Source organism: Hakea prostrata, chromosome 10 (assembly GCF_041222555.1).
Source record: "Hakea prostrata isolate BN-2017 chromosome 10, UWA_Hpros_2, whole genome shotgun sequence".
In the NCBI taxonomy this organism is placed as follows: domain Eukaryota; kingdom Viridiplantae; phylum Streptophyta; class Magnoliopsida; order Proteales; family Proteaceae; genus Hakea; species Hakea prostrata.
The window spans coordinates 47183465-47207936 of NC_142609.1; the positions used below are offsets into that span (position 1 = coordinate 47183465).

Genomic DNA, 24472 nt, shown 5'->3' on the forward strand with positions numbered 1-24472 from the left:
TTGAGGTCTTTCAAAACCAGATTGACCAGAATAAAGAGGTGCAGACTTATCAGAGGAAGAATTACAACCGGCTAAAGCAGGTGGAGAAAGGTGATATGTTACCACTTCAGTCTCCTGCTCCAGAATCAGATTCTATTGTTCCCCTTAAGGTATCTTCTTCTGATCTTCCTATTGCTGTTAGAAAAGGAGTCAGATCTTTTACTCAACATCCCATAGCTAAATATGTTTCTTATAACTCTTTGTCGGACTCCTATCGTGCTTTTATATCGTCTCTGTCATCTGTATCTGTTCCTAAAAGTTGACAGGAAGCTTATGCTGATAAGAGATAGAAGGCAACTATGGTAGAGGAAATGCAGGCAATGAAGAAAAATGACACTTGGGAGCTGATTACACTTCCCCCTACAAATGGGTGTTTGTGGTTTAACAAAATATGGATGGATCAGTCAACAAGTTGAAAGCTAGACTAGTTGCAAAGGGGTTTACCTAGACTTATGGGATTGATTATTAGGAAACTTTTGCCCTTGTTGCAAAACTAAACACTGTCAGAAATCTGTTGTATGTAGATGTGAACAAAGACTGGAACTTGCACCAACTAGACGTAAAGAATGCCTTCTTACATGGGGAGTTAGCGGAAGAAGTCTATATGGAAATCCCACATGGTTTCTCTGATGACAATACTGCAGGGAAAGTTTGTCGGTTGAAGAGGTCAATTTATGGGTTAAAACAGCCTCCTAGATGCTGGTTTGGACGCCTCCTGAAGGCAATGACTTCTAATGGATACAAGCAAAGCAATGCTAATCATATACTATTTGTCAAGAAGTCAGGTACTAACATCACACTTCTCATTGTCTATGTAGACGATATTGTCATCACAGGGAATGATGGTGAAGAAATTCAAAAGTTGAAGGACTTTCTTGGCAGAGAGTTTGAAATTAAAGATCTAGGTAAGTTACAGTATTTCTTAGGGATTGAGGTGGCTCGATCAAAGAAAGTATGTCCTAGATTTATTTTCAGAAGTGTGAATGTTGGGGTGTAAAGCAGTTGATACCTCTATTGAAGCTGGAGCTAAACTTAAAGAAAAAGAGGGAGAACCAGTGGACAAAGGAAGATACCAAAGGCTGGTAGGAAAGCTTATTTACTTGATTCACACCAGGCCAGACATCACTTATGCCGTAGGGATAGTGAGCCAATTCATGCATGATCTATATTTAGCTCATATGAAGGCTGTTACTAGAATACTACAGTATTTGAAGGGAACTCCTGGAAAAGGAATACTTTTGTCACCCATTGATAATCTAAAAGTGGAAGCATACACTGATGCAAACTGGGAGAAGAGGTGGTCCACTGGACAAGAACCTCAGGGTTGAGATGACATGACAATGCAAAGTGTCGGGATTGAGAACCACAAGGGGATATGGCAGAGAATCAAATGTGTCTGGTAGTGGCAGCAGGGCAGTATGTTGAGGAGGAAAATCACTGGTTGTAGATACATCTCAAACCCACAGTTTATGTTTTTATTTCGCCTTTTCTCCTAAAAAAATGCCACAGTACCTAAATACCCTTATTACATGAACTCTAGTGCCTGGATGCCTTGGGTACCTTAGTTGCTTTGACAGCTAAAGGATTGAATTGTATAATTTGTATTATTCTATACCAGTGTGTGGTATGCATAGTTGTCAAGGCGTCGCCTCGGTGTCGCTTAATCGTCGCCTCGGCCTCTGGGCTCCTTCGGAGCGCCTCAAATTGGCGTCGCCTTATTTTTAGGCAATAAGGCATCCGCTTTTTTTTCTTTCTTTTTTAAATCACGAGAAAGATGCCTAATCGAAGGCATATATTGAAATACTTATTAGATTCCGATTGTAAAGTATCTATTGTTTGAACCTATATGCATATGTATAATGACGCTACATGTGATCAAATGTTAAAATAAAAATAAAACAAACAAAATTGAAAGAGAATAAGTTCTTGACTCAAGTCTCACACTCTCACTCTAATCCCTAAGCTCTTTCTCTCTTCCTCTCTTATTCTCTTCCATTCCCGCAGCGACACTCCGGCAAGCAAGGTGGAGTGACAAGCAACTTCTTCTCTTCCTTTCTTCTTGCGACTTTTTATTTAGGACCTATTATGTGTGGTTTGTAGTATGTTGGATGACTTGAGGTAGTCTGATATTAGTTTTTTTATTATATAAGATATGATAGATTTAGAGTGAATGAGATGTACACTAAAAATTTCACTTAAAAAGCCTCAACCGCCTTAAAAGCGCCTCAGAGGGCGCCTCGTCGACTCATCGCTTCAATTAGCCTAAACTGCCTTGCATCGCCTCGTCGCCGTGACAACTATGGTGGTATGTCCCTCAAACTTGTGAAAAGTTGCATAGTATGGAAGAGGCATCACCGTGAAATTTGTAGATTTTTTCAGCTTTCTGCAATTTCCATGATTTCTATCAATTTGCCTCCATGATTTCCCTGACTTTGAGGAAATATCCCCTTCCTTTATATTGTTTTCCATATTTATTGACTTACATTCATTTTTCTGTATTATAACTTTCTAAGGTGAAATATTGTTGAGCTGTTGTGTCAAAATTAAGTTTTGAAGACCTCCTGTCAGAATGTTCTGAGTATACACATTTCTTCACAAATTTCATCAAATAGCCTTAACTTCTTAGAGATCTCTTAATTCTTGTTCTTCAAATAGGTTGGAGTTGGCATGTGCATGGAAGGAATAGAGCAAAATCCAGTTGTATATGAGCTGATGTCTGAAATGGCATTTCGCAGTGAGAAAGTCAAACTTGAGGTATTGAAACTTCGTGATAGTGAAATAAGTTTCACACCCTTGTAGATTATGTGTTTATCTGTTACTTAGTCAGGCTGGAAACTTTGTGTAACTCATTCTTTGCTGTTGGATTGATTTATGAAATGTTTCATTTTGTTAACCCATATTCCTTTATTCCACTGACTACCCAATACAAAATTTCATTTTGGGCAAAATATTATTGAACACTTCATCACTTTTTTGGTCAAAATTCTTGGGTAGAGTTTCTTGGACCATTCAAAGGTCTTTAGGTGACTCTTGGAAAAGCTACTATTGTAGATATTCCAACTTCATGTTTTTTTTTTTTTGGATGAATAAATAAATATATCCCTCTTTCAAACCTTATCCATTATCCATCCACCGCCTCCCCTAAAATCCCCATATTACCCTCTCCCACTTACTCGGTTTTGGGCCCTGCCCATTTCTTAAAAACCCATCACCCCATCACCTTTATTGGTCCAACTTCATGATTTTGGAGATCTTTTACATCTACTTTTTTACTTTTAAATACTATCATGTCACTCACTCTCGCATACCCACATGCAATCAAACAGATATTCCTGCTCATTCTTTTGATGTTCTATCATGCATGAGTATGTGTATACGTCATAGTTAAGAATAACACATAGTAAAATCAGTTAACGTTACCTTTTTACTCCAAGGGGGTCATCAAGTTGTTTGCGAAGTTGTACTTGCTTCTTTGTCTTTAATATAATTATTCATTCATCCAAAAAAAAAGTTGGTATGGAATGATTGCCTAAGAAAGCATGAGGTCCTAAGCTGGACTTCTCTTACCCTTGGGGCCACTCGCATGGGGTGTTGAGTGCTCTTCATTGCTATCAGGGAAAGTTGAATGGTTCTCAAATGTGTTTGTGGGGTCAGTATGGACCTGTAGGAATAGTCAGGCCAAAAACCCCTGGACACCCATATAAATGAATAATTATGTTACTTCAAGGCAACTTTCATTGTTATGTTTGTTTATAATGATTGTCAATTTCAAGGTTGTATACTGGGATCTAACTTGGTTGTTCGCTTTTACAGGAGTGGATAATATCCTATTCACATCGGCGCTATGGTAAACCTGTTTACAAGATTGAGGAAGCATGGGGAATTCTTTACCAAACAATCTATAATTGCAATGATGGAATTGCTGTATGCTCTCCCACTAATCCTCACGGCATATGTGACATTAGTAACATGATTGCTCAATCTCCAACCTGCCCCCTCTAAAAATTCTAATTTGCATCAAAACCTTTTTCACTGTCTTGGATTTCATAATATTGGTTTGTTACTCTCTTTCCATAGTGTCAGCACCATAATCACTTGCTGAAAATTCTTCTGCAGAACTAAAAGATATAAAACATGGTCAAGAGTTGCAGATACTGAAAGCCTTTGTCCTACATCCTTATTACATAATACTATAACACGCATAAACCCCAAATAAGGGGGCCTGCAAGAGGCCCAATAGGTCCACAAATTCAGGTTACAATTACTACCAGTCATTGTGTTGGCTGAAGGTTGGAGTCTATGTTGTGCAGCCACTGGGGAATGTGGATAGGAGCATTAGTGCTTGATTCTGTCAGATCAAATAAGATATTTTGTGTAGTTTAACTGTCTTTGCTTGTTAGTACTACAGTTGTCGAGGTGCCTTGCTGCTCCTGCCTGGGCCATTCTTTCCGGGTGTAAGGTGACTTCACACCTCGTTGACACTTCATGAGGAGAGGCTATTCTAATACCTCGACCTCAAGCTACAATTGTGGTCCACCAACCATTGTACCAAGGCCCGCCCCCATAATATGTTATTATTATTGATAATTATTTTATATTATGGAGAGGATGAAAGCAGGCAAGGCACAAGTTTTTGATGAAATCCTACAAAAGAATCGAAAAACTTAGGAACGAATGGGCAAGCTTAGCTGACCAAGTTGTTTAATAAGATTATGAGCACAAGGAAAATGCCAGATGAAATGGAGGAAAAGCATCGTGGCTTCAATTTACAAAAATAAAGGAGATATTTAAACTTGTAATAACCATAGAGGTATTAAACTAATTAGTCATATTATGAAATTATGGGAGAGAGCAATTGAAACTCATTTGAGACTGGTAACCACTATTACGGAGAACTAAACTTGGCTTTATGATGAGAAGATGTACAATGGAAGCTATTTACCTTATTAGGAGACTTAAGGAAAGTTATATAGAGTATAGGAAAGATCTTCATATGGTCTTTATTGATTTAGAAAAAGTTTATGATAGAGACTCTAGAGTGTTAATTTGTTGAGTACTAGAGAAAATAAATGTTGCAAGTAAATATGTGGACATAGTTAAAGATGTGTATGATGGTTCAGTGACAAGTATAAGAATGGTAGGGGGACAAGGTGGTGGATTTTCAATTATAGTTGGGCTATATCAAGGATCAGCTCTAAGTCCATATTTATTTGCACTTATAATGGATGAATTTACGAAGACATTTATGATGATGTTCCTTGGTGTATGCTTTTTACTGATGATATTATTTTGATAGATGAGGCACAAGTTGGAATCACTACCAAGTTAGAATCATGAAGAGAAACTTTGGAATTAAAAGGCTTTAAATTAAGTAGAACAAATACAGAATATTTAGTGTGTAACTTTGGTTGGGATAGGGCAGATGATGAGGTGGTAAAACTTGATGCAAAGGAGATTCCACAAAGTGATTATTTTCGGTACCTTAGCTCAATCATAAACTTATTAAAAAAAAAAAAAAAGGTGGTATAAAGGATGATGTTTTCCAAAGAATTAAAATAGAGTGGATGAAGTGGAGAGGTGTGTCTAGGGTCTTGTGTGGTTGGTGTATTCATTTAAAACTCAAGGAAAAATTCTGTAGGATCCTCATATGATCTGCTATGATGTATGTTGCGGAGTGTTAGGCTGTTAAGAAGCGTCATATAGATAAACTTAGTGTAATAGAATTGAAAATGCTAAAATGGATGAGTGGCAAAATTAGGAAAAACAAGATAAAGAATGATCATATTAGAACTAGTCTGGGAGTAGCTTTGATAAGTGATAAGCTATGAGAAAGTCGTTTGAGGTGGCACGACCACATTCAACGGCGGCCGGTAAATGCCCTCGTATGGAGAAGCGATTTAATCTAGATTGAAGGAATTAGAAAAACTAGGGGCCGACATAAGATAACCTTACGAGAAATGGTTAGAAAGGATATCCATAGCTTAGGCCTTGTATCTAGTATGACCTCAAAGAGAGTGGATTGGAAGGCAAGAATCCATGTAGCCAACCCCATTTAGTTGGGACAAGGATTGTTGTTGTTGTTATTTCATATCACATTGATATGGATTTTATACTAAATAAATTTCCGTTGCTACACTGTATAACCTTATGAATGATGAACCTTCCTGCTTATCCATCCCCAGAGAAGAAATGCTCCTGTCAGCTGCTGCTCGAAATATTCTGTTGGAAGCTACCACTCTTACTGAAGAAGTCATGTATGAACTCACCTTGGAGGTGGAAGATGATCTTATTCAGGATTTTTAGAAATTTCTATGAGATTCATTTCTTTTTTGGATACCCTTGGACTAAAGTTTTTTTTTTTTTTTGTTGGATGAATAAAAAATTATATTAAAGTTATGTTGTGAGAAATCTCAGAAGGAACCAGATATCCATTCAGTAATCTGTAAAATATTAGTAAAAAGAGAATGAAATCTTCTTGCATCTTTGTTCAAGATCAGAATCCTAGTTCATATATTGAGGTATTGATGGAAGTTTTTTTGTGTTTCCTTTTGAACTTGTAAAATAACAAATCTTCATTATGCACTCAAATTATGAGATGTGAGCTTCTAGTTCTAATTCTACTGTATGGAGTTGAAAGAGTTCTTGTGCCTTTGAGCATAGTTATGTCATTTTCCAATTTGAATGCACTGCCAACCTCTGATATGTTGCTTCAGTTAATACTAATTATTTGCCTCTGAGATTATATGGTTTACTGCTCATATATATATGTTCATTTATTGCAGGATCATAACAAAGATTACATTGTTGAATTACCCGATTGGGATCCATCGGTGACACATGATAAGAATACGTCAGAAAAGGGGAAAATGCACCTTCCAGTGGATAAAACTAGAAGATTCTCCTATTTAGGAAAGATTGATTATTCGCCTCAGCCACATTTATGGTACTCCACCACAGAAGTCATTCATGCTTTGCGTCTATTCCTTGATGGAGGAAATGATCTTTCAGAAAGCCTCACATATAGGTAGAAGGCTGTAGATTTTGAATACAGACTTTTTGCAGATATTATTTCTATATTATCTTCACTTGCAGCTGATATATTTAATCTCAAATAATGTTTGCATTTGTCCTCCATATTTCCTTGTTTTTTGGGCTCATTCTCAAGTTGATATACCCTTGTTTAAACAAGCACTTGGGCTCAACCATCTTCTTATCTTTTGTTATATTGTTTTCTAAAACCATTGTGAAAACGTAGAGTAGCTAGAAATATGAGGATGACATACTGATTGTAAATTACCACAGATATGACTTGGTTGACTTGACTCGACAAGTACTAGCAAAGCTTGCAAACCAGGTATATGTGGATGCGGTGATTGCTTTCCAACAGGAGGATGTGAAAGCTTTAAGAGTTCAGAGTGAAAAGTTCATTCAACTGATCAAAGATATTGATACTCTTCTGGCTTCTGATGATAGTTTCCTACTTGGAACATGGTTAGATAGTGCAAAAAGTCTTGCTGTAACTCCAAATGATTCGAGGCTGGTAAGAACAAATAGTTGATTTTTTTGGTTGTCTTTATGGAACTTCTTGGTGAATTTAGATCACTGAAAATTTTCTTATTTCTCAGTATGAATGGAATGCGAGAACACAAATAACAATGTGGTTTGATGATTCAGCAACCAACCAGAGCTTGCTTCATGACTACGGTATTTTTTTTCTTGATAGTTGATTATTTTATTTTATTTTTCTAGGCATTGGTTATGATATATTATCAATTGCTCATGAACAGCTAACAAGTACTGGAGTGGGCTTTTGGAAAATTACTATCTGCCAAGGGCTTCCACATACTTCAGTCATCTATTAACAAGTTTGAGGGAAAACAGAGCCTTTCAGCTGGTAGAATGGAGAAGAGAGTGGGTATCTTATTCAAACACATGGCAAGCAAGGACAGAGCTTTACCCTGTAAAGGCCAAGGGAGATGCCCATGCAATTGCTGAAGCATTGTTCAAGAAATACGTAAGCTGAGGTTTTGCATTGATTCTCTTTGATTTTTTAGAGAATCAATAGAAGATGGAAAGCTGATTCCTTTCTCTATTTGAACAGGTGACTCTAAGCCCTTCATATCTGGGTTCCTTATTGATTCCTGTGATCAATGTCTGAAAGACATTGATTTAGTTTAAAGCTAGCCTTCCACTAAATAATGTATTTGTGCTCTTTATCAGAGTAGCAAACAATGTTTAAACTGTTATTACAAGCTAGAGACGGTTCAAATGGATGTAGCCAACTCTGTTGGCCTTGTTCAGTTATTACTAGATTTGCATGTGTAAAATCCAGGCACAAATCACACATGATATGGGGATCCCAATTCTTAACTAACAATGATGTGGGGATATCTGATATGGTCTACAAAATAACCTAACCTGGGAGATCAATCAGAAATCCAGAAAGTTTATTCATTTCATTGTCTTGGTGATTAAATTAGACAGTAGTTGAGAAGAGGAGTCAAGTTATTTTGTTGGCAAAAAAGGTATTTATTGAATCACGGAGCTTTTACAAGCAATGGCATCAGTACTACATAGCTAATTGAGCCAAAGATTGATAAGAGACCACACTGTCAGAAGCTTCACTAACAAGGCTACCTTGCCAAAGAGTCCCCAATAGTATTAGCATCTCTTGGAATATAGACAAGATCACATGAATCAAAAGAGTCTTTTAAGTCTACAAATACCTTGTAGATAGGTTCTATCTCAGAGTTTGGGAAGAAGAGAGAATTTGTGCGATTAACTCTTGACAATCTGATTTCTCAATGAGTTTCTTGACTTCATTCCTGATGGCTTGAAGAAGTCCCGAACAAACAGCTGAAGCTTCGACAACGAGGGTTGAAGTGCATGAAATACCGAATGAGAAGGCTAAGAATCTGAGATAGGCTCTCCTTCAAAATTTCTTATGACTGATTCAGTGCCTTCTGAACTTGACTCCTTAACCCAGTTGCATCACAGTTTAACTCGTAGTAACTAAAGGACTTCACACGTAAGAGCTTCATTAGTGCCTTTCTTTCTCTCCCAACCATCTGGGATACATTTCCCTTTCATTTTTACAACAGTCATGACTTCATTGGATGGTACTTCAGCATTTTTTACCACATCAAGGGAAAAACAGGTTGGAACATTGAAAATCAAAACCTTAAGAACGATCCATGAATACCAAAAAAAACAAATGTTGCAAGAGAGATTTTTTCTATAGCGAGGTTCTAACTTCTTTTAAATGGAACTTCCCATTGAGCAAGTCATTACTGCAAACTGCAAACTGAATCCGACTGTTAAGGAAAGACAGCCATTAATGATGTAAAACCATACGAATCTAGAGAACAGACAGCCAAGAAAGATGTGGTCATTTGATTCCATCATCTCCTTACACCTTGGACAATTATACAGTAAGCAAAGAAGAGACAAATGAAGGCCACAAATCGTCAGTGGAGGTTTTCTCCTCATATATCCTTGAGCCAATTAATTTCATGAGGCACATCAATTTTCTTTCCCGTTAGAGGGGGTGGGAGGGATGGGAACACTATTCAGCTGGTAAATGAATGATACAACATAAATCTACAAAAAAATAAAAATAAAAATAAAAACCTTCCCCTCCCTCATGGAATTTACAAAAATGAAAATGAAAATACAATGGTAAAACAGAAACTAAAGGGATATATGTTTCTTCAGCCTCTCCAAATTGAAATGACTTACCACCATTATACCAGCTCCATTAGAAGTGGATCACCTGTTGCCATAAGTCTGATCAGCTTTATAAAATCAGGCTCACCGGACACATTCCATGGATGTACTGCAGGTACTTGAGCAGAATAAAAGCTCGAAGAATTGGATGGTGCTTCTGTTTTGTATATCATCGTACTAAACACAGAATCAAAATTGCGTTGCGAATCCATGGCCATGAAGAACATTGGTATTGCAACCTTGTGATGGATTTCTAAGTTGCCAACCAGACCTACAAGATCCACAAAATCCCCAACAAAGTGCAGAGGTACATAAAATACCTCGGAGCTGCAGAGGATCAAGTCATGCTTGCCCACAAGGTTATCCTTGTAACTGACCTGAAAGTTGACAGGCATCGTACTGACAACTTTTTTCACCATGTCTGCTTGTGCTGCAAACCATGCGGAGCCATTCCCAGTGGTTGAGACTGTGACCCAGGACTCGAGAATCTGAGAATGGAAGTCTAAAGATTTAGTACTCTTAAGAGGGAAGAAGAATCTGATGAGAGATTTCAAGGGCCATAAATGGAATTTACCTTGTCTGTAATCCAAAGTTTTTGCTTGTCTGCTTCTACAAGATTCCAGTAGTTAAGAAGTGTATCATCCTGAAGGAATAGAAATCCATCTGCACTCGTAAACCTTTTGAATATCTTGGGTAGGAACCTGTAATATAAAGTAAGAGATTGGAAGTCAAATCTTTGGGGCGGAAAAATGAAGGAAATGAAATAAATGAGTGACATTGTACAGTAATGCTTTTCTAGTGGAGTCGTACTGCTCTCAATTAGGACGAACAGTAAAATTTAGTGTCTCCGCAAGTCAAGAAGATGATTATGGAAGCAATACCTAGCGCAGGAAGTAAGCAAGGCAATTATCTGTCATCCAAAGCATGGTAAAGCCAACTTGGTAGGTCTAAGATGTGCCAAGTTTTACAGGAACATCACCCAGAAGATTATGATCTTCCAAAATATAGTTTTTTTGTGAGGAATCCAAGATACAAGGACAATATAAAGTTTAACTATCGTTAGGAAACTAATAGCCACTTTATTATGTCCACGATTGAAAACAACCCAGGACTAAGCAACCAGTCTTCAGAAGATGGAAATCTTGGCTCTCTTGCCATAACTACTGAGATTACACTTATTGTATGCATTTTCATGATAATTACTCGGCCCACATTGGGACCAATAGGCAGAAGATTGTGATCTTCTAATAGCCAGCATCTCAATGCAACAGCTCTTGTAAGATTACGAGTGTCCCCAATATCTATTGCTGTATAAATTTCTTCCTACTTACTGAAGGGACTCAACAATTTACTGCTATAGGTTTCAGTACAATTTTGAGGAAATGCATCCATTCTTCAGCCTACTGATTCGACGCTAACAGCAAAAGCAATTCCATTAATATGCACTGCATCAGAAATGCTGGACTAAACTGTACTTGTAAATTGTCACATTATGTAAGAGTAGCATCTAACTAAAAAAGACAAACCCAGTGCCAAAGGCTGGGACCAATTTTCCTACGCTACCTTGCGCCAGCAATTTTTGCTGAGAGGCTGTTTCGATGCCTTGACCTTAGGCTGTCCACCAACCATTGCACCAAGGTCCAGCACTTAAATAATAGCATCTGAGTTTCAATATTATAACTTTGACAGATTACTCTCTTGTTTCCATTTCAAGTCTACTGTCTTTTCAGTAATGCGTGGTCAAATTTGACAAGACATACAGTTTGCAGTTGGATAGACTCCACTTGGACATCTACATTGAACCAGGAAATTCTAAATGCTCAAATCTACCAGATTAAGAAACACAGCAACCAAGCATAAATACAAAGCATCATATACTCTAAATCAAATAGATGATTTCAGGTGAAGTTCATATAAATCAACATGATGCAAGAACTGAGAAATCTTCCTATATCAAGCTTATCTTTTTCACTCGAAAGTTTCACACATCCTTAATCACCTACAAAAAATATAAGAAATAACCTATGGATGCAACACCAACAGTGGCATCAACAACAACATCATATAAACATCATCCGCAGTTATTACTGATATTATTTAGAAGTGGGAAAATCTGTTGAAATTCCTACCTTGACAAGACTGGTGAAAAGACGTTATAAGACCACTTGATACCCCCCCTTCCCCAACACTTGAAAACAGTAGAGACAAGGGGGGAAATCAAAATTACTAAAGAGAACTCAAAGATTAGAATAACACTACCTTATAGTCAAGACTCATGATATAGTTTCCGAGAAATAAAATCCAAACAAACATATCAAATTAGAACTATGAAGCTAAAAACAAATAACAACTCATGGAACACACTAAAGATTTGATAAACTTTAAGCACTCATACAATCACCAACAACACACCAAAACATGCAAAACTGAAAACTCGTTAAATAGACCAATTGAAGTTGGTACCATGATATGCCTGTCATGAGACAGTTTTTATAACTGTGCAGATGCTCCAAACTACTATATTTCAGTGCCAGAACTTTACATTTAACTTCACAAGGAGATATTTCATCTATTCCCAATACAATTGTTGTACAATCTACTTACATTTAGTGCATGTCCTTCAGTTCTTAGGTATGAAAGGCCTATAGAAAAACATGGCATTTTCCTATGCTATGACCTACAGATACACCACTAGAAATCCTAAAACAATAACACTTTGAAAAACTAAATTTAATTTGTGAACAAGTGCCTAGTGCATTTGGTACCTTGTGGTGCCTAACAAGGTTACTGCTACAAGGAGGTCTTGAGTCCAATCCTCCTTTATCTTCCCCTTCCCCCCCAACCCACTTTTTTTTTTTCTTTCTCCCACTTCTTACCTATTCGGGTAAGAAAAATACACCACTAGAAAGGACGACACGAGCATAAGACTTCCAAGTCCAGCACCACAGATATTTCAATTCTTTTCTATGGCTCTATCAGACATCCATTTAGTACACCAACAACAAAAACAAAACATTCCATTTGTGAATGTTTATCTTTTCTATTAGCTCTATCATCTGCTCATTTAACCAACAACAAATGGTTCAGTGGACCAAAGGAAAACACCTATTTTTATTTGAGAGCATGTAATAAGATACATAAAGGAGACAAGGTTTAGAAGTCACACAAGATGGATGACAATAAAGTTTTCTAGCCAGTCACTTGAGAAAAGATCCAACTTTTATAGTCGTGGGTACCCCATGGTAACTATCCAGGGGTACTAATTCGTCTGACAAGCCCCTTAAAAGCTTCATAATCTTTGGGCCCTCCACTATCCAAAAGATTTTCACTAGTGAAAAACACTACTTATTGTAGGAACATCAACATGAAACCAGTATTGCACTGAATCTGTCAACAAAAGCTAAACAATGCATCACTATGATAATTAAGTTAACAGTATCATAGTGTGTCCCAATAGTTAATAATTTAAGTCTCTCCCCTAAGGTCCCAAGGAAAACACAGTTTAAGTACAAAAAACTAGAAAAGGGCAGCTGTTCAAAAGATATTATTGTAGAACAATCCAAAGATATCAAAATAAACACAGTTTATGCCGCCTGAACTTTGTCAAAGAAAGTAAACTATAACAGAAAATAAATTCCAGATCAATAAGAATCCTCACACAAGGTGTTTGCTTCTAATGACCAACATGTCCAAGGGGATTTAAACCATAAAAAACTCATATATGTTATAACTTAAATTGCAGCATGAAAATGGAAGTGTGTAAAGGGCATCTCAATGAACTAAAATCATATTGGAAAATGACCAGCCTAACCAGATAATAATCAAATACTATGCAATCAAATGAAAATTGAAAGGGAAAAATAACTTGTGTTAGTAACTCACTTGTATGCCTGCCACAGTTGGCTCTGTTCAACGGCAAGATCTGGGTTGCTCTGCTCCGAAAGAATAACTACAGTCTTAAATATCCGGCCATAAAGCAATCTCCATTCTAAAGCAGTACGTTCAACAGGTCCATTACAGAACATGATGAGCACAATATTGCCAAAATTCTTCCTCCAACGTATCAGGTTACCTATCTCATAATTTACAGTCCCCACTTCCTCAACACCAAGGTGCATCGATGGAAGCTTTCGAGGAATGAATTCCTTTCGATCTCCATGACCAATGGTTGCCCGTGGCCGATCCAATTCCAGAGACATCAACCTTGGTTGCTGGTACCCAACAGCCACCAAGTCTTGAAGCCAAGCGGCAGTGAACTTGACATCCAATTCAGTCCAGAACCCCTCCTCTGCCATGGCATAACTTAATTGCAAGACCTTCTCAAACAACCCATGCTTGGAAGACCTCCATGAAATCAAAAACTTAATCAACGGACCCACATTCACATGGAGATCCTTCTCCTCTGAAAAGGGGTATGCCTCAATCCTATCATACCTATGAATTGTTGGAGGATAAACCACAGTGTAACCACCAATCTCCCACAAAAGCCTCTGAGCCCAGTAACCTCTCAACACATCGGAAGCCATAGTACTGACAGACACCGGAAGCATCATAGCCCAGAATGCAGGAGAGTGAAAAATCGTATTGAACGAGTTCAGTGGCACCATCATACCTTGTGGCAAAGCCACTTTCGGTGCATGTTCATCAAATCTGACATCAAGTGCTTCCAAACCAGACTTTCGCGTGAAATAGAAAACCGAATCAACATCAGGAAGGCCATTCGATATGCCCTGTTGAATAAATTGCTTGCCACCAAAGATTTCAGTGTAGAAATCCTCATAAGCAAGCTCACCAACATTCTCTAATGGCAGACCCCTAGGCCATACTGATCGTTGCCCGAAATGAATATAAGGATTCACAACCATTCGATTCGGGTTCTCGTGGCTGTACTGTAAGATCGGCTCCATCCTCGCTTCCTCTCCAACCAACTCCAAATCAAAATGTTTCCCAAGATCACCATCGATTATTTCTCCACGGTCATCAGCATCAAAGATCTTCTTCGCTCCATGTTGGATTGCAAAGAGGTACCCAACAGTCTTCCTAACATAAGAATCATAAGGAAGATGATCGACAACTCGAAACCCTAGATTGGCTTGCTGCTCTAGAGACAGAAAGATCGCACCTTTAAGGTTCCAATCCGAGGGAGTCTTCGAAGTGCCAATAGCAAGAACTTGCCAACCTTTGAGATTCACTAGATTGCGAAGCGCATCGGTTGGGTAATTGGAGACTGAGACAACAATCCATCTTTCTGTTCGGAAAGATGAGTAAGGTGAGGATTTATCTTTAATGGGCTCGATTTTATTCCAACTGATTCTAGGGTACGATATCTTCTCGAGCTCAATCACTCTGGTTTGAAGAAGAGCAGCAGAGTTGCCCACACTGTTTAGGTAGAACAATGCAGCGACAGTAGCAACAAGAACGATAAAACCAAGGATTTTGCAGAAATTCTCTGAAACCCATGCGGAAAAATCGAGGCTTTTTGGATCAGAATTAGAGAAGCGATCTGGATGGAGAGGTTGACGTTCTCTATTTTGGGGTTTTGATGGTTTCTGCGACAAACGGTCTTGGACCAACATTGAAAATAGTAGACTAACACAAGCTCAAACCTCAATTTAACTGAAATGAACTGAACTGAAATTCTGTTCTTGAATCACAGAAGATGTTCAGATTTTCAGTTTCAGATTGAGCTAAACTGCAATCTCTTTACTTGCTTCCCTTGCTTTCTCTTTTTCCTCTGGGTCTGATGGACACTCTGCCGACTACTGTGGTTGCTTTGTCTTGAATTGAACAACCACCAGTAGGTAGTGAATTGGTTAGTGTTGTGGTCTCATTAAAATAAAAAATTGATGATATGGTGTTGCACACACTGGTATTCTGTAATGAGGTGGGATTTCATTGTCTCCTATTCTATTTCTTTCACTTTTCCTTTTCGGTGATGTTCTTCTACTTTATCTCAGCGTTTATTAAACCGTACTTTTGGTTTGTGTGAGGGTTATAAAAAGAGGAACGTGTTTGGAATCGGTGTTAATTGGATCAGTCATCGCATTGGTCGATCTAGATGATTTCTGGAATCAGCGCTACCGATTCTTCCGCTTCCAATGCCGGGGCAGGCAACAGGAATCGGCAGGATCACACTGGAATTGATAACTCACCAACCCCGATTCGTAAATCATAGAACAGTAACTAGTAACTGCACAAGCTGCGACTTTTCTGCAATTTTAACTTGGTGATTTGTTGTTACCCAAAAAGCTAAGAATACTTGATGATTTGTAATTTCTTAAGAACGTTTCTTTCAAAAAAAAAAAAAACGTGCAAGAAATGTAAATGTAGATGCTTCACAATTATTGTCTATTGTCTTTATCCAATCATTTTCAAAGGAGAATTCCAGTTCTTTTCTGAATCTCCGATAAAATTATTCATTAAAATCAATCTCCAACTAAGAAATAATGAAAAAAAACAAACACATAAGTATCAAGAGGTTTTTTTTTCTTTCTTTTCTTTATCAAAGTTCAGTTAGAATTCAACTTGCTACTACATAATATTAATTTCACGGTTCATCTTCACTATTTAAAAGAAAATTGTTTGTCTAGTATCAGGTATTAAATTAACCACTATACAATCAATTTCCATTAGTTTAAATTAGTATTATAATAATATCAATCAATACAATACAAATACATAGAATATAGATTAGAATCCAACACATGGTGCACACAGGTAACAGGTCATTTTTGTCTTAAGAATCAGAATTATGCTTGTTTCATAAAATTACATAAGTATTGTACCTAGCTAGAAAATTTTGGTAACTCATTGTTGGGAGGATTTTCACTACAAAAATATAATTCCAACAAAAATTTCATTCAAAGAATGATTCATGTTTTCAAAATTTTGTTACATGTGATTCTAATTTAACTCATTCCATAAAAATAAAAAAATAAAAACTCTAGAACAATCATAGTATAAAAAGATAGTAGATTTTGCTGCAAAATGAAGCCATTGGAAACAAATAAATTTTTTAATTTTTTTTCAAAAATCAGAATAAACAAAGTACTTATTTGACAAAAAAAAAACTATATATCAATTTATTGTGCATCGAAAAACAAAAACTGATGTGAACAAAACTCAACAATATTCGTGCCGATTGTATTCGGAAATCCAATGATATAAAATTCAACCCTATTTTAGAACCATTTCCAAACGCTTAAAAATCATTAAAACGGAATTTTCCTATAATGCTATTCCTACTTCCCATTTACAAATTACTTGTTATTTAACTCTGTGATGGTTCAGGCTTCAGACCCTACTTTAATTAGATGGGCCTAAACTTCTTTCTCTGTAATCTACTCTACCATATTACCTGTTCTTTCTGGAAAACTCCATCAAACTGAGTCCACGTCACTACGCGATCCAGCAACCTGTTTAAATGGGAAAAGGAAATGCTTATGGTGAGGTGAGCATTTCTTGTCGAATTTAGATTGGTTAAGGTAGTACTGGAGCACAACATTACCTTGTAGATGAAGGGGTCCACTCGTCCTCCTGTGCCTGATCTCTTGATTTCCTCCATCTTGAGCAACCTGCAAGCCGTCCGTTACAAGCATCAACTTCATCATATCATCATTCAACGTAATCAGTTTAGATGCATTTTGAGTCCCAATCCATTCATGGGTCAAGATAGGGAACTTTACTCCTCTCGAATTTCTTTACCATATATTAGGAGGAGAGTTCATTGAAAGTCTTCTTGAGTTCCACTTCTGATTCATTTTATCATAAATCAAAAATAGGTCATACTCTTAATATGTAATAAGAAAATGTGATAGGAGCGTAATTCTACCCTAATAGGTAGAGGATTCAGACTCGTGAGCTTTTGGAGTCTAGATCCCCTTCCCACTAGGGAAGTGATGCTTTTTCATCAACCAATAAGTGTGAACTCTAAGCATATATAAAATAATTCAAATATAAAACCATCAGTGGGTCCCAAATGGACTCCACCCTTGGTGCATGGTGGACAAGCTATGTGCTCCTGCCAAGAATTTATCCCCACTCAAATATTTGCTTGCTAAGCTCAAATCTTCTATCCCCAACTATGTTCCCCCATTCACATGAGTGTATGTCTCACATTGTCTGGACTAACATGAGCAAACCTGTGGGTCCCACTACCTCATGTAAATATGAAAGCAAGGGACACGGGCATATGATCTGGATCTTTGCTCCAAATAGTTACAGTTAAACATCACCAGGTAATCAAGAACAACAATTGCTATGGAATAACATACATGAGATCATTTCTACCCAAAAAAGAAGAAAAAAGACATACATGAGATCATGTTTACCCCTCAAAACCAAAAAAGAATAAAAAAAAAACATACATGCGATCATACACTTTGAACAGAGCGTTACAGTGGCAAGTTCCAGAAGAAAGAGAGTTAGAGAGATTACATCCTGAGGGCTTTGCTGGTGTCAGGACTGTCACCAAGCACTCGACGGATTTTAAACTCAGAAGAGCAACCAACAGAGAGAAACTGCAAAATTGACTCGGCTCGGCGCCGCATTGAAGCTGTGCTGCTGACCTTTTGTCTATTCAACGACTCGCCGTGATTCCCTGAGTCTTTGTCTTTCCTCTGATCAGTTCTCATCGGACAGCGGCGGCTCGGCGAGCCGGAAACTCCACTGGCGGATGTCGACGGCGAAGCAGCTTCAATTGTTGTTGCAGGTGATTTTGGCACTGGAACAAAAATAGTGAGTTTTCTCCAAACGTCTGAGACATTTTTCCGATTGTTGATGTTTCTCAAGTTCTTTGAGCGACTCTTTCTTACGACCTGTCAAAGATCCAGTCCTTAATTTGAATGGCAAAACGGATCTAAATTATAGATTTAAGGTTTCATTACAATTTATAGCAAGTGACGACTACAGAGACAGAGAGACGAAAGATCGTATTGAATTTGAACCGTTTACTCTGCATAGCTAATTAACAACGTAAAGCGTTCCAGGATGGATTGCAGAAATGGCTGAACTATAAACTAGTGGCAACGTATAAGTCTGAGAAAAAACAGTGTCTCAGATCTTAAAATTCAAATCAAGTGGAGTACTCAAAAGAATTTTATGCAGATCAGAATTCTTAATTTGAAAGAAAACGACAAATCCTAATATCTTACGAAATCAAATAGCAGAGGATTAAATGGAATTCAAACACAACCAGTCTCTGCAACTAGAATTCAAATTGTGTGAAGATCTACGTGAAAAATTAAGTCTAAAATTTAAATTCAACATCAGATCCAGAGCTAGGAAGTATTAGAAAGAAATCAAATCAAATTCAACCTAAGAACCAGAAGAAACAGAGAACCAATATATATATATATGCAGTACGCTTTGATCACCTTGTTTTTCATCTCATTGCAGCGAGCTGCAACCGCAAGAACTCTCAGCGGACAAGGTAGAGTTTCTTTTGAGGTGCCTTCACTTGTCAGAGTTGAAGAAGACGACTTCGAATCGCTTGGAGATGAATTATCGTTTCCAGTAATACTGTAACTGTGAAAGCAGAGACGATGAAACACTTAAACGGATCAAGTATTTTAAAAGAAGAGAAACGTGAATTTAGAATTTGAAATGAATTTGCAGGATTTGAATCAGATGTCTTACCTTGGAATTAAAGAATTCGAAGAAAGCGATTGTGATTTCGATTCAGAGGTAGCTAGAAGGAGAAGAGCTTCAGCAACCGTGAGTTCGAGCGGGCGTGGAAATGCTTCCATGCTTTTTTCGCAGAATAGGCGCGTTAGTCGAAACCAAAATTTTTGAATCGAAATTATGGCTAGTTTCTTTGTCTAAAACTCGTAAAGCGCGATTTATGCCTTTTTAAACTGATTGAAATGTCTCAAATAGCCTTCTATTTTCCCATTATTGCCAAGAGTTAAGACTTGTACTTCAATAATGCGCGAATTGTTGTTGCCTTTTGAACCTGCAACGGAAATATCTCAATTCTCAAATTTGCCAGGAGTAAATACCTAGAATACCCCTCTTATCCCCGAAAGGCTGAGCTTGGCTGGGCTAGAATATCCCATTAACCTAATTCTTGGAATTTGGCGAAGATATATCTATTTTTTCTTTAGGAATGGGCTTTTTCCTTTTTGGGTTTTTTTTTTTTTTTTTTTTTGTCAATCTCGGTTTCCAAGGCTTTGTCCCGACTAATCCGAGTGTTCAATCCGGATTGCATATCCGGTCAGTGGTGGGTGAGTCTCCCGAGGGGATTTTTTGCATCCACAAGGTTTCAATACGAGAACCTTGCTTAAGCGAGACACCAAGTTCGTTTACCACGGACCAACCTCGGTTGGTTGTTGTTTTTACTTCGTGGACCGTAAGTTTTTTTTTTTTAATGAATTTTATGGCCATTATTATCTCGATATAGGTTGGAGATGTTTTCTATTGTTCCTAGTTATCAATACACGAAGATATGTCCTGTTGTAGAGTGTGTGAAAAGGAGGAAGACACGACACATCTCCTACGAGGGCGGTATGGTTCTCCAGTGATCTGAGTTACATTGTTCTTAACTTTTATATGTGGATTGATAGATTGCAATGCTGGAAGGAAGAAAATGCAAATTCTTCAGCCTTTGTTCTTTCACCTTCTGGTTCATTTGAATTGCAGCGAATGACTATGCTTTCAGAAAGAAGTTTTTTGGATTGCTAGGAATGACTATGCTTTCAGAGAGAAGATTTGGACCCGCATTGAAATAGCCCACAAAGCAAGATAGGCCCATGAAGAGTTGTGGATAGCTAATAGGTCCAGCCCTCAAAGTAATTGCCCACCTCTTTGAAGCAGATAAGCAACAGAAAGAAGTAAGTGCAGGCAATGTGGATCGGCCCACTAATGAGCCCAGTTGGGGGAGATCAACACTGATGCTTCTTATCAGCTTCTATCAAAGAAAAGTCCATGATGTGGGGTTGGGCTTAATCAAGCATTGGTGGGCTCGAAATGTGGTCTGGGCCTTGTGATTAGAAATCATAATGGGACCCCTTGGTAGCGGTGTCTACTCCAGCGGAGTTCTCTGAAATTATTGAAGGCAAGGCTCTGGCCTTGAGAGAAGGGCTTCTCCTCAGTATTAGTGAAGGTATTGAATACATTGAGGTAGAAGTTGATAATCTAAGTCTAGTGAACGCCATATTGGGCACCTCAAAAACTCTTAGGTGTATTGACCCTAAAGTTTGGAATATTAAATATCTAACTTCTAAAGTGCTAGAGTGTAAATTTGTGCATTCTCCTAGGGATACTAACAACATTGCTGACTCCCCAGCCACGAAGGCAGTCTCCGAGTAGGAAAGAATGACTGGTATCCACTGCTTGGCTTGCCAAGATGTGTAACTCTGATTATCCTATCCCTTCATCTTTGGAATGAAAGTTAGGTTATCAAAAATAAAAAATAAAACTGAATGAATCAGACAAAAGGTGGATTCACTTTTGAAATTCTGGTATTTTCCAAATTCATTTCTTTTTTTTTTTTTTTGGTAAATCCAAATTCATTTCAAGTGCTTCATATTATATCATACACATGTATTAGGTACCATGTTGCAAGGTAAGTTAAGGGATTATGAAGTCCAAAAACGAGGACTAAGGAACGAAAAAAAAAAAAAAAAAAAAACTAATTAATCTATTTGATGATACCTTCAGAGAAAATCTCATTTGAAAATATTATATGCATAAAAGATTTTACAGTGAAGATACTATGAAGAATCCATCAGACCTGTCAACCTAAGTTGTCTCTGCTTGTTATATTTTTCTAAATTGCATCTAAATTTGGTATCACTTCTTTAATTTCAGAGCCTCTACACAAAAGAAATCATAAGTCAAATAATTTTGATATCCATTAGCCATCACCAAGCTTCCATTCTATACCCTCTCTCAAGTCAGACCCTTCGCTTCTCCTCAAACATCTTTTTTGGGAGAGCCCGGAAGGTAGATCGTGTTTATGGTCATCGTTGATGAGTCGAGCCGTCTTGGTCAAAGTCAAGAGTCGTGTTTCAAATGAGGGGTAATTTAGTCATTTGATGGCCAGCTTCCCACTCACCAAGTGCTGTCTTGCAATGTCCCATTTCTGGTGCCCTCTCACCGAATCCTGCTGGGTCAAAGTCAAAGAACCAGTCAACGCAAGTAATGGTTCTAGCAGAAATGTTTGACTCTCAACCAACTCCAATGAGCTTATTTCCTTCTCCTTCTTCGTTTTCCTCTCCCCTTCTCTCCTCATTTCTTCCAACAAAGCCTTGCTTGTTTCAATGCCTGCAATTATTAACCAACCCATTCACACATTAAACGAATCGAACCAATAGAGAAAGTAATTTTGCCTAAGATAATTAGGTTTGTAGTAAAATTAGATTCCCATTCGACCACATTTTCTCAAATTCAGATCCTATAGAGGTCTCTACTCTGCTCACACCTCTCTGGTAGGTGAGCCCGGTTCACCTCCGATTTATTTTGTTAACACTCACACCTATTGTGTGGTTACAAACTCAACCCTGATGATTAAAGCATCTAAACTCCATTTCCTCACCTGACAGATAGCCTCCATGGACGTAACCATTGAACTTCTCACTCGTGTGTTCTCCTGTGAAGAAGATTGGCCCAATCGGTGCCTGGTTCATAAACACAAACCCATTTCAGTTAAGAAAAATAAAAGCTTCATTCAACAATAGAAATACACATAATAAATAGACAAAAGAAGAAATAGGAGATGGAAGAGACCTTTATGTCTGTGAAGTCTTGTTTGGTGGAGAAGATAGGGTAGTTACTGTAACTCCCTCGCTGGAATCTGTTGTTCCACCAACGAGGGACTAGTATGTTGGTGGCATGGGGTATGTCTTGTCCAAACATGTCAGTAAGCACTCCCATGGCTTCCTTCATCGTCTCCTCATCCGATTGTGCCTCAACACGTTTGGACTCGTCATTGGTTAATGTCACTACCAGAATGTTGGACCCTGGATATGCATTTTCCATGTGCTGGTGACATACCAATAAAGATCGTCAAGATTTTTTTAAGTAGAGAGTGATGTGATGAAGTTAAAACTCCACAGGTCAAACACATACATACGTACAAGAGAATGATAATAGAAAACAAAAGAAGCCAACCTGCCAAAACGTGTAGTAGCCTCTCCTCTCATGTGCATAGATGAAGAACTCAGTGCCTGGTCCACATGGCCAGAACTTGTGGGGAAACTTGAGGAAAATTTTAGTGTACACGATCACATCACACTTCATTATGGCTTCTGTTTTCCATTTCTGCAAGTACCCAGAGATGCTTAATTAGCTAGTTACATTATTAGCTTAAGATGTCACCCAAGAACAATGATTAAAACATAAATCAGAAAAGCAGACCCAACAACAGTAGTTGAAACAAGAACAGATGATCACACTAAAACACATTATTAGGACAAAATAGGTGCTATTTCCAATCATATCCGTCACCAATAACCACTGTGATTGGAGGGTGAAGAAGAAGTTAGGTCTAAATCCCCACTGGTTGACCCCATTTCTTAGTCGGTGATTAGGACTGCTACCCCATACCCGCCTCGTGGATCTCTAATTAGTCCATAATTGCCATCTATTATGGTATGTCTCGTATGGTAGGTCCATCTTCTCTGTTTGGGTAAGTAGACTAATATAGAAAGAATTTTTGCAGATAATAGGAGTTCCAAATTGACCCTATTAAACAAATAGATTACCTTTTGGATTACGTGCATCAGCAATCCAAACAGTCAAAAAGATGATTCTAGTAAAAACGAATAAGATCTCAACTGCATTAGTTTTTATGAAGGAGATATCGCAGTTGGGACCTTGTTTGGTCCCACAATAAGATCAAGATTCGAGATCTTTGATCCTAAACTGGGGACATATCTGAGGTGTGGGGACCTCTGTTGCTTGGGGCGAGAACCCAGCATCTTTGTCCATTTCTCCATCGCAAAGACTGGTGTCCAAAATGGCCTGAACCAGACCAAAAGGGGTTGAAGCGGTCCAATCAAACCCATCTCAGATATTAAGGCATTTATAAAAATATACAATAGAATAATATAGAGAGAGAGAGAGAGGGAGAAAGAGAACGTACAGGTAGGGGAGGGCGAAAGGAAATCAGGTCGCTTTGGAGAACACCAACGCTAACGGACAAAATGACGTAATTAGCCTCGTAAACGCAGCCGTCCTCCGTTTTCACCGTAACGCCGTTTCTCGAGTGCTGTAATTCTCGTACTACCTGCTCCCATGCATCCAATTAGCGAACAGAGACTATTAATCAGTTAACAAAATTTAATTAAATCAGATCAATTAACTTTTAAATGAAATTATAAAATCCCTAGGCCTAAAAGAATTCCAAGACCCATCTTATTTTTATCATAGTCAAACGAAGAACTGCGTGCAAACAAATAACCAACAAGACAATGACCTGTTCTTGATTAGATATTCTATTCAAGTGGAGATATGCTATTGTACAACTGTTCCTTTGATTCCTGTTTGTGTTTTTCATGCAACCTGTTTACCCTAAGCCGTGGAAGAAGCGAGCACCATTAAATGAGGAAAGTGACAACACATCAATTGATATAAAGGTAGTTTTTGAGACACACAGGAGTCTCGAGTCTCTGGACTCTGGACCCCTCTGCACTTAAATAGTAAATCCTTCGAAATAGACCTTAATGGTGAAGATAGGTGTCTCTCTCTGTGACTCATGACTTGGTTT

General features: G+C 38.0%; 4 protein-coding genes across 5 annotated transcripts in view; 1 reads left to right on the forward strand and 3 right to left on the reverse strand.

Moving 5' to 3' along the window:
- CYL1 (alpha-N-acetylglucosaminidase family / NAGLU family) overlaps positions 1–8456 on the forward strand; it is a 60172-nt gene extending 51716 nt beyond the window's left edge. The window contains exons 14-20 of one of the 2 annotated variants that reach the window (XM_089136849.1): positions 2695–2793; positions 3853–3963; positions 6822–7063; positions 7342–7579; positions 7665–7743; positions 7827–8053; positions 8141–8456. In XM_089136849.1, the coding sequence (XP_088992975.1) occupies positions 2695–2793; positions 3853–3963; positions 6822–7063; positions 7342–7579; positions 7665–7743; positions 7827–8053; positions 8141–8197 (1053 nt within the window). In that variant the 3' untranslated portion in view covers positions 8198–8456. Of the gene's footprint in view, positions 1–2694; positions 2794–3852; positions 3964–6821; positions 7064–7341; positions 7580–7664; positions 7744–7826 lie in introns of both variants that reach the window. The other variant, XM_089136850.1, reaches the window with a different exon arrangement.
- Positions 8457–8714: 258 nt separating this feature from the next.
- Positions 8715–15728, reverse strand: LOC149003531 (putative glycosyltransferase STELLO2). The gene is made up of 3 exons (XM_089136851.1): positions 13648–15728; positions 10340–10466; positions 8715–10253 (listed from the first exon to the last, which is right to left on the reverse strand). Exons 1-3 carry the CDS (start codon positions 15339–15341, stop codon positions 9783–9785), a joined length of 2292 nt encoding a protein of 763 aa, XP_088992977.1. The 5' UTR covers positions 15342–15728; the 3' UTR covers positions 8715–9782.
- A 1317-nt stretch (positions 15729–17045) lies between these two features.
- On the reverse strand, positions 17046–19511 carry LOC149003532 (uncharacterized). The gene is made up of 5 exons (XM_089138836.1): positions 19402–19511; positions 19140–19290; positions 18202–18581; positions 17273–17339; positions 17046–17180 (listed from the first exon to the last, which is right to left on the reverse strand). Exons 1-5 carry the CDS (start codon positions 19509–19511, stop codon positions 17145–17147), a joined length of 744 nt encoding a protein of 247 aa, XP_088994962.1. The 3' UTR covers positions 17046–17144.
- A 1949-nt stretch (positions 19512–21460) lies between these two features.
- LOC149003533 (polyamine oxidase 1-like) overlaps positions 21461–24472 on the reverse strand; it is a 4886-nt gene continuing 1874 nt past the window's right edge. Inside the window, exons 6-10 of the mRNA XM_089138271.1 lie at positions 23849–23992; positions 22876–23025; positions 22492–22746; positions 22301–22382; positions 21461–22029 (exon numbers count right to left, since the gene is read on the reverse strand). Of these exons, the coding sequence (XP_088994397.1) occupies positions 21794–22029; positions 22301–22382; positions 22492–22746; positions 22876–23025; positions 23849–23992 (867 nt within the window). The 3' untranslated portion in view covers positions 21461–21793. The remainder of the gene's footprint in view (positions 22030–22300; positions 22383–22491; positions 22747–22875; positions 23026–23848; positions 23993–24472) is intronic.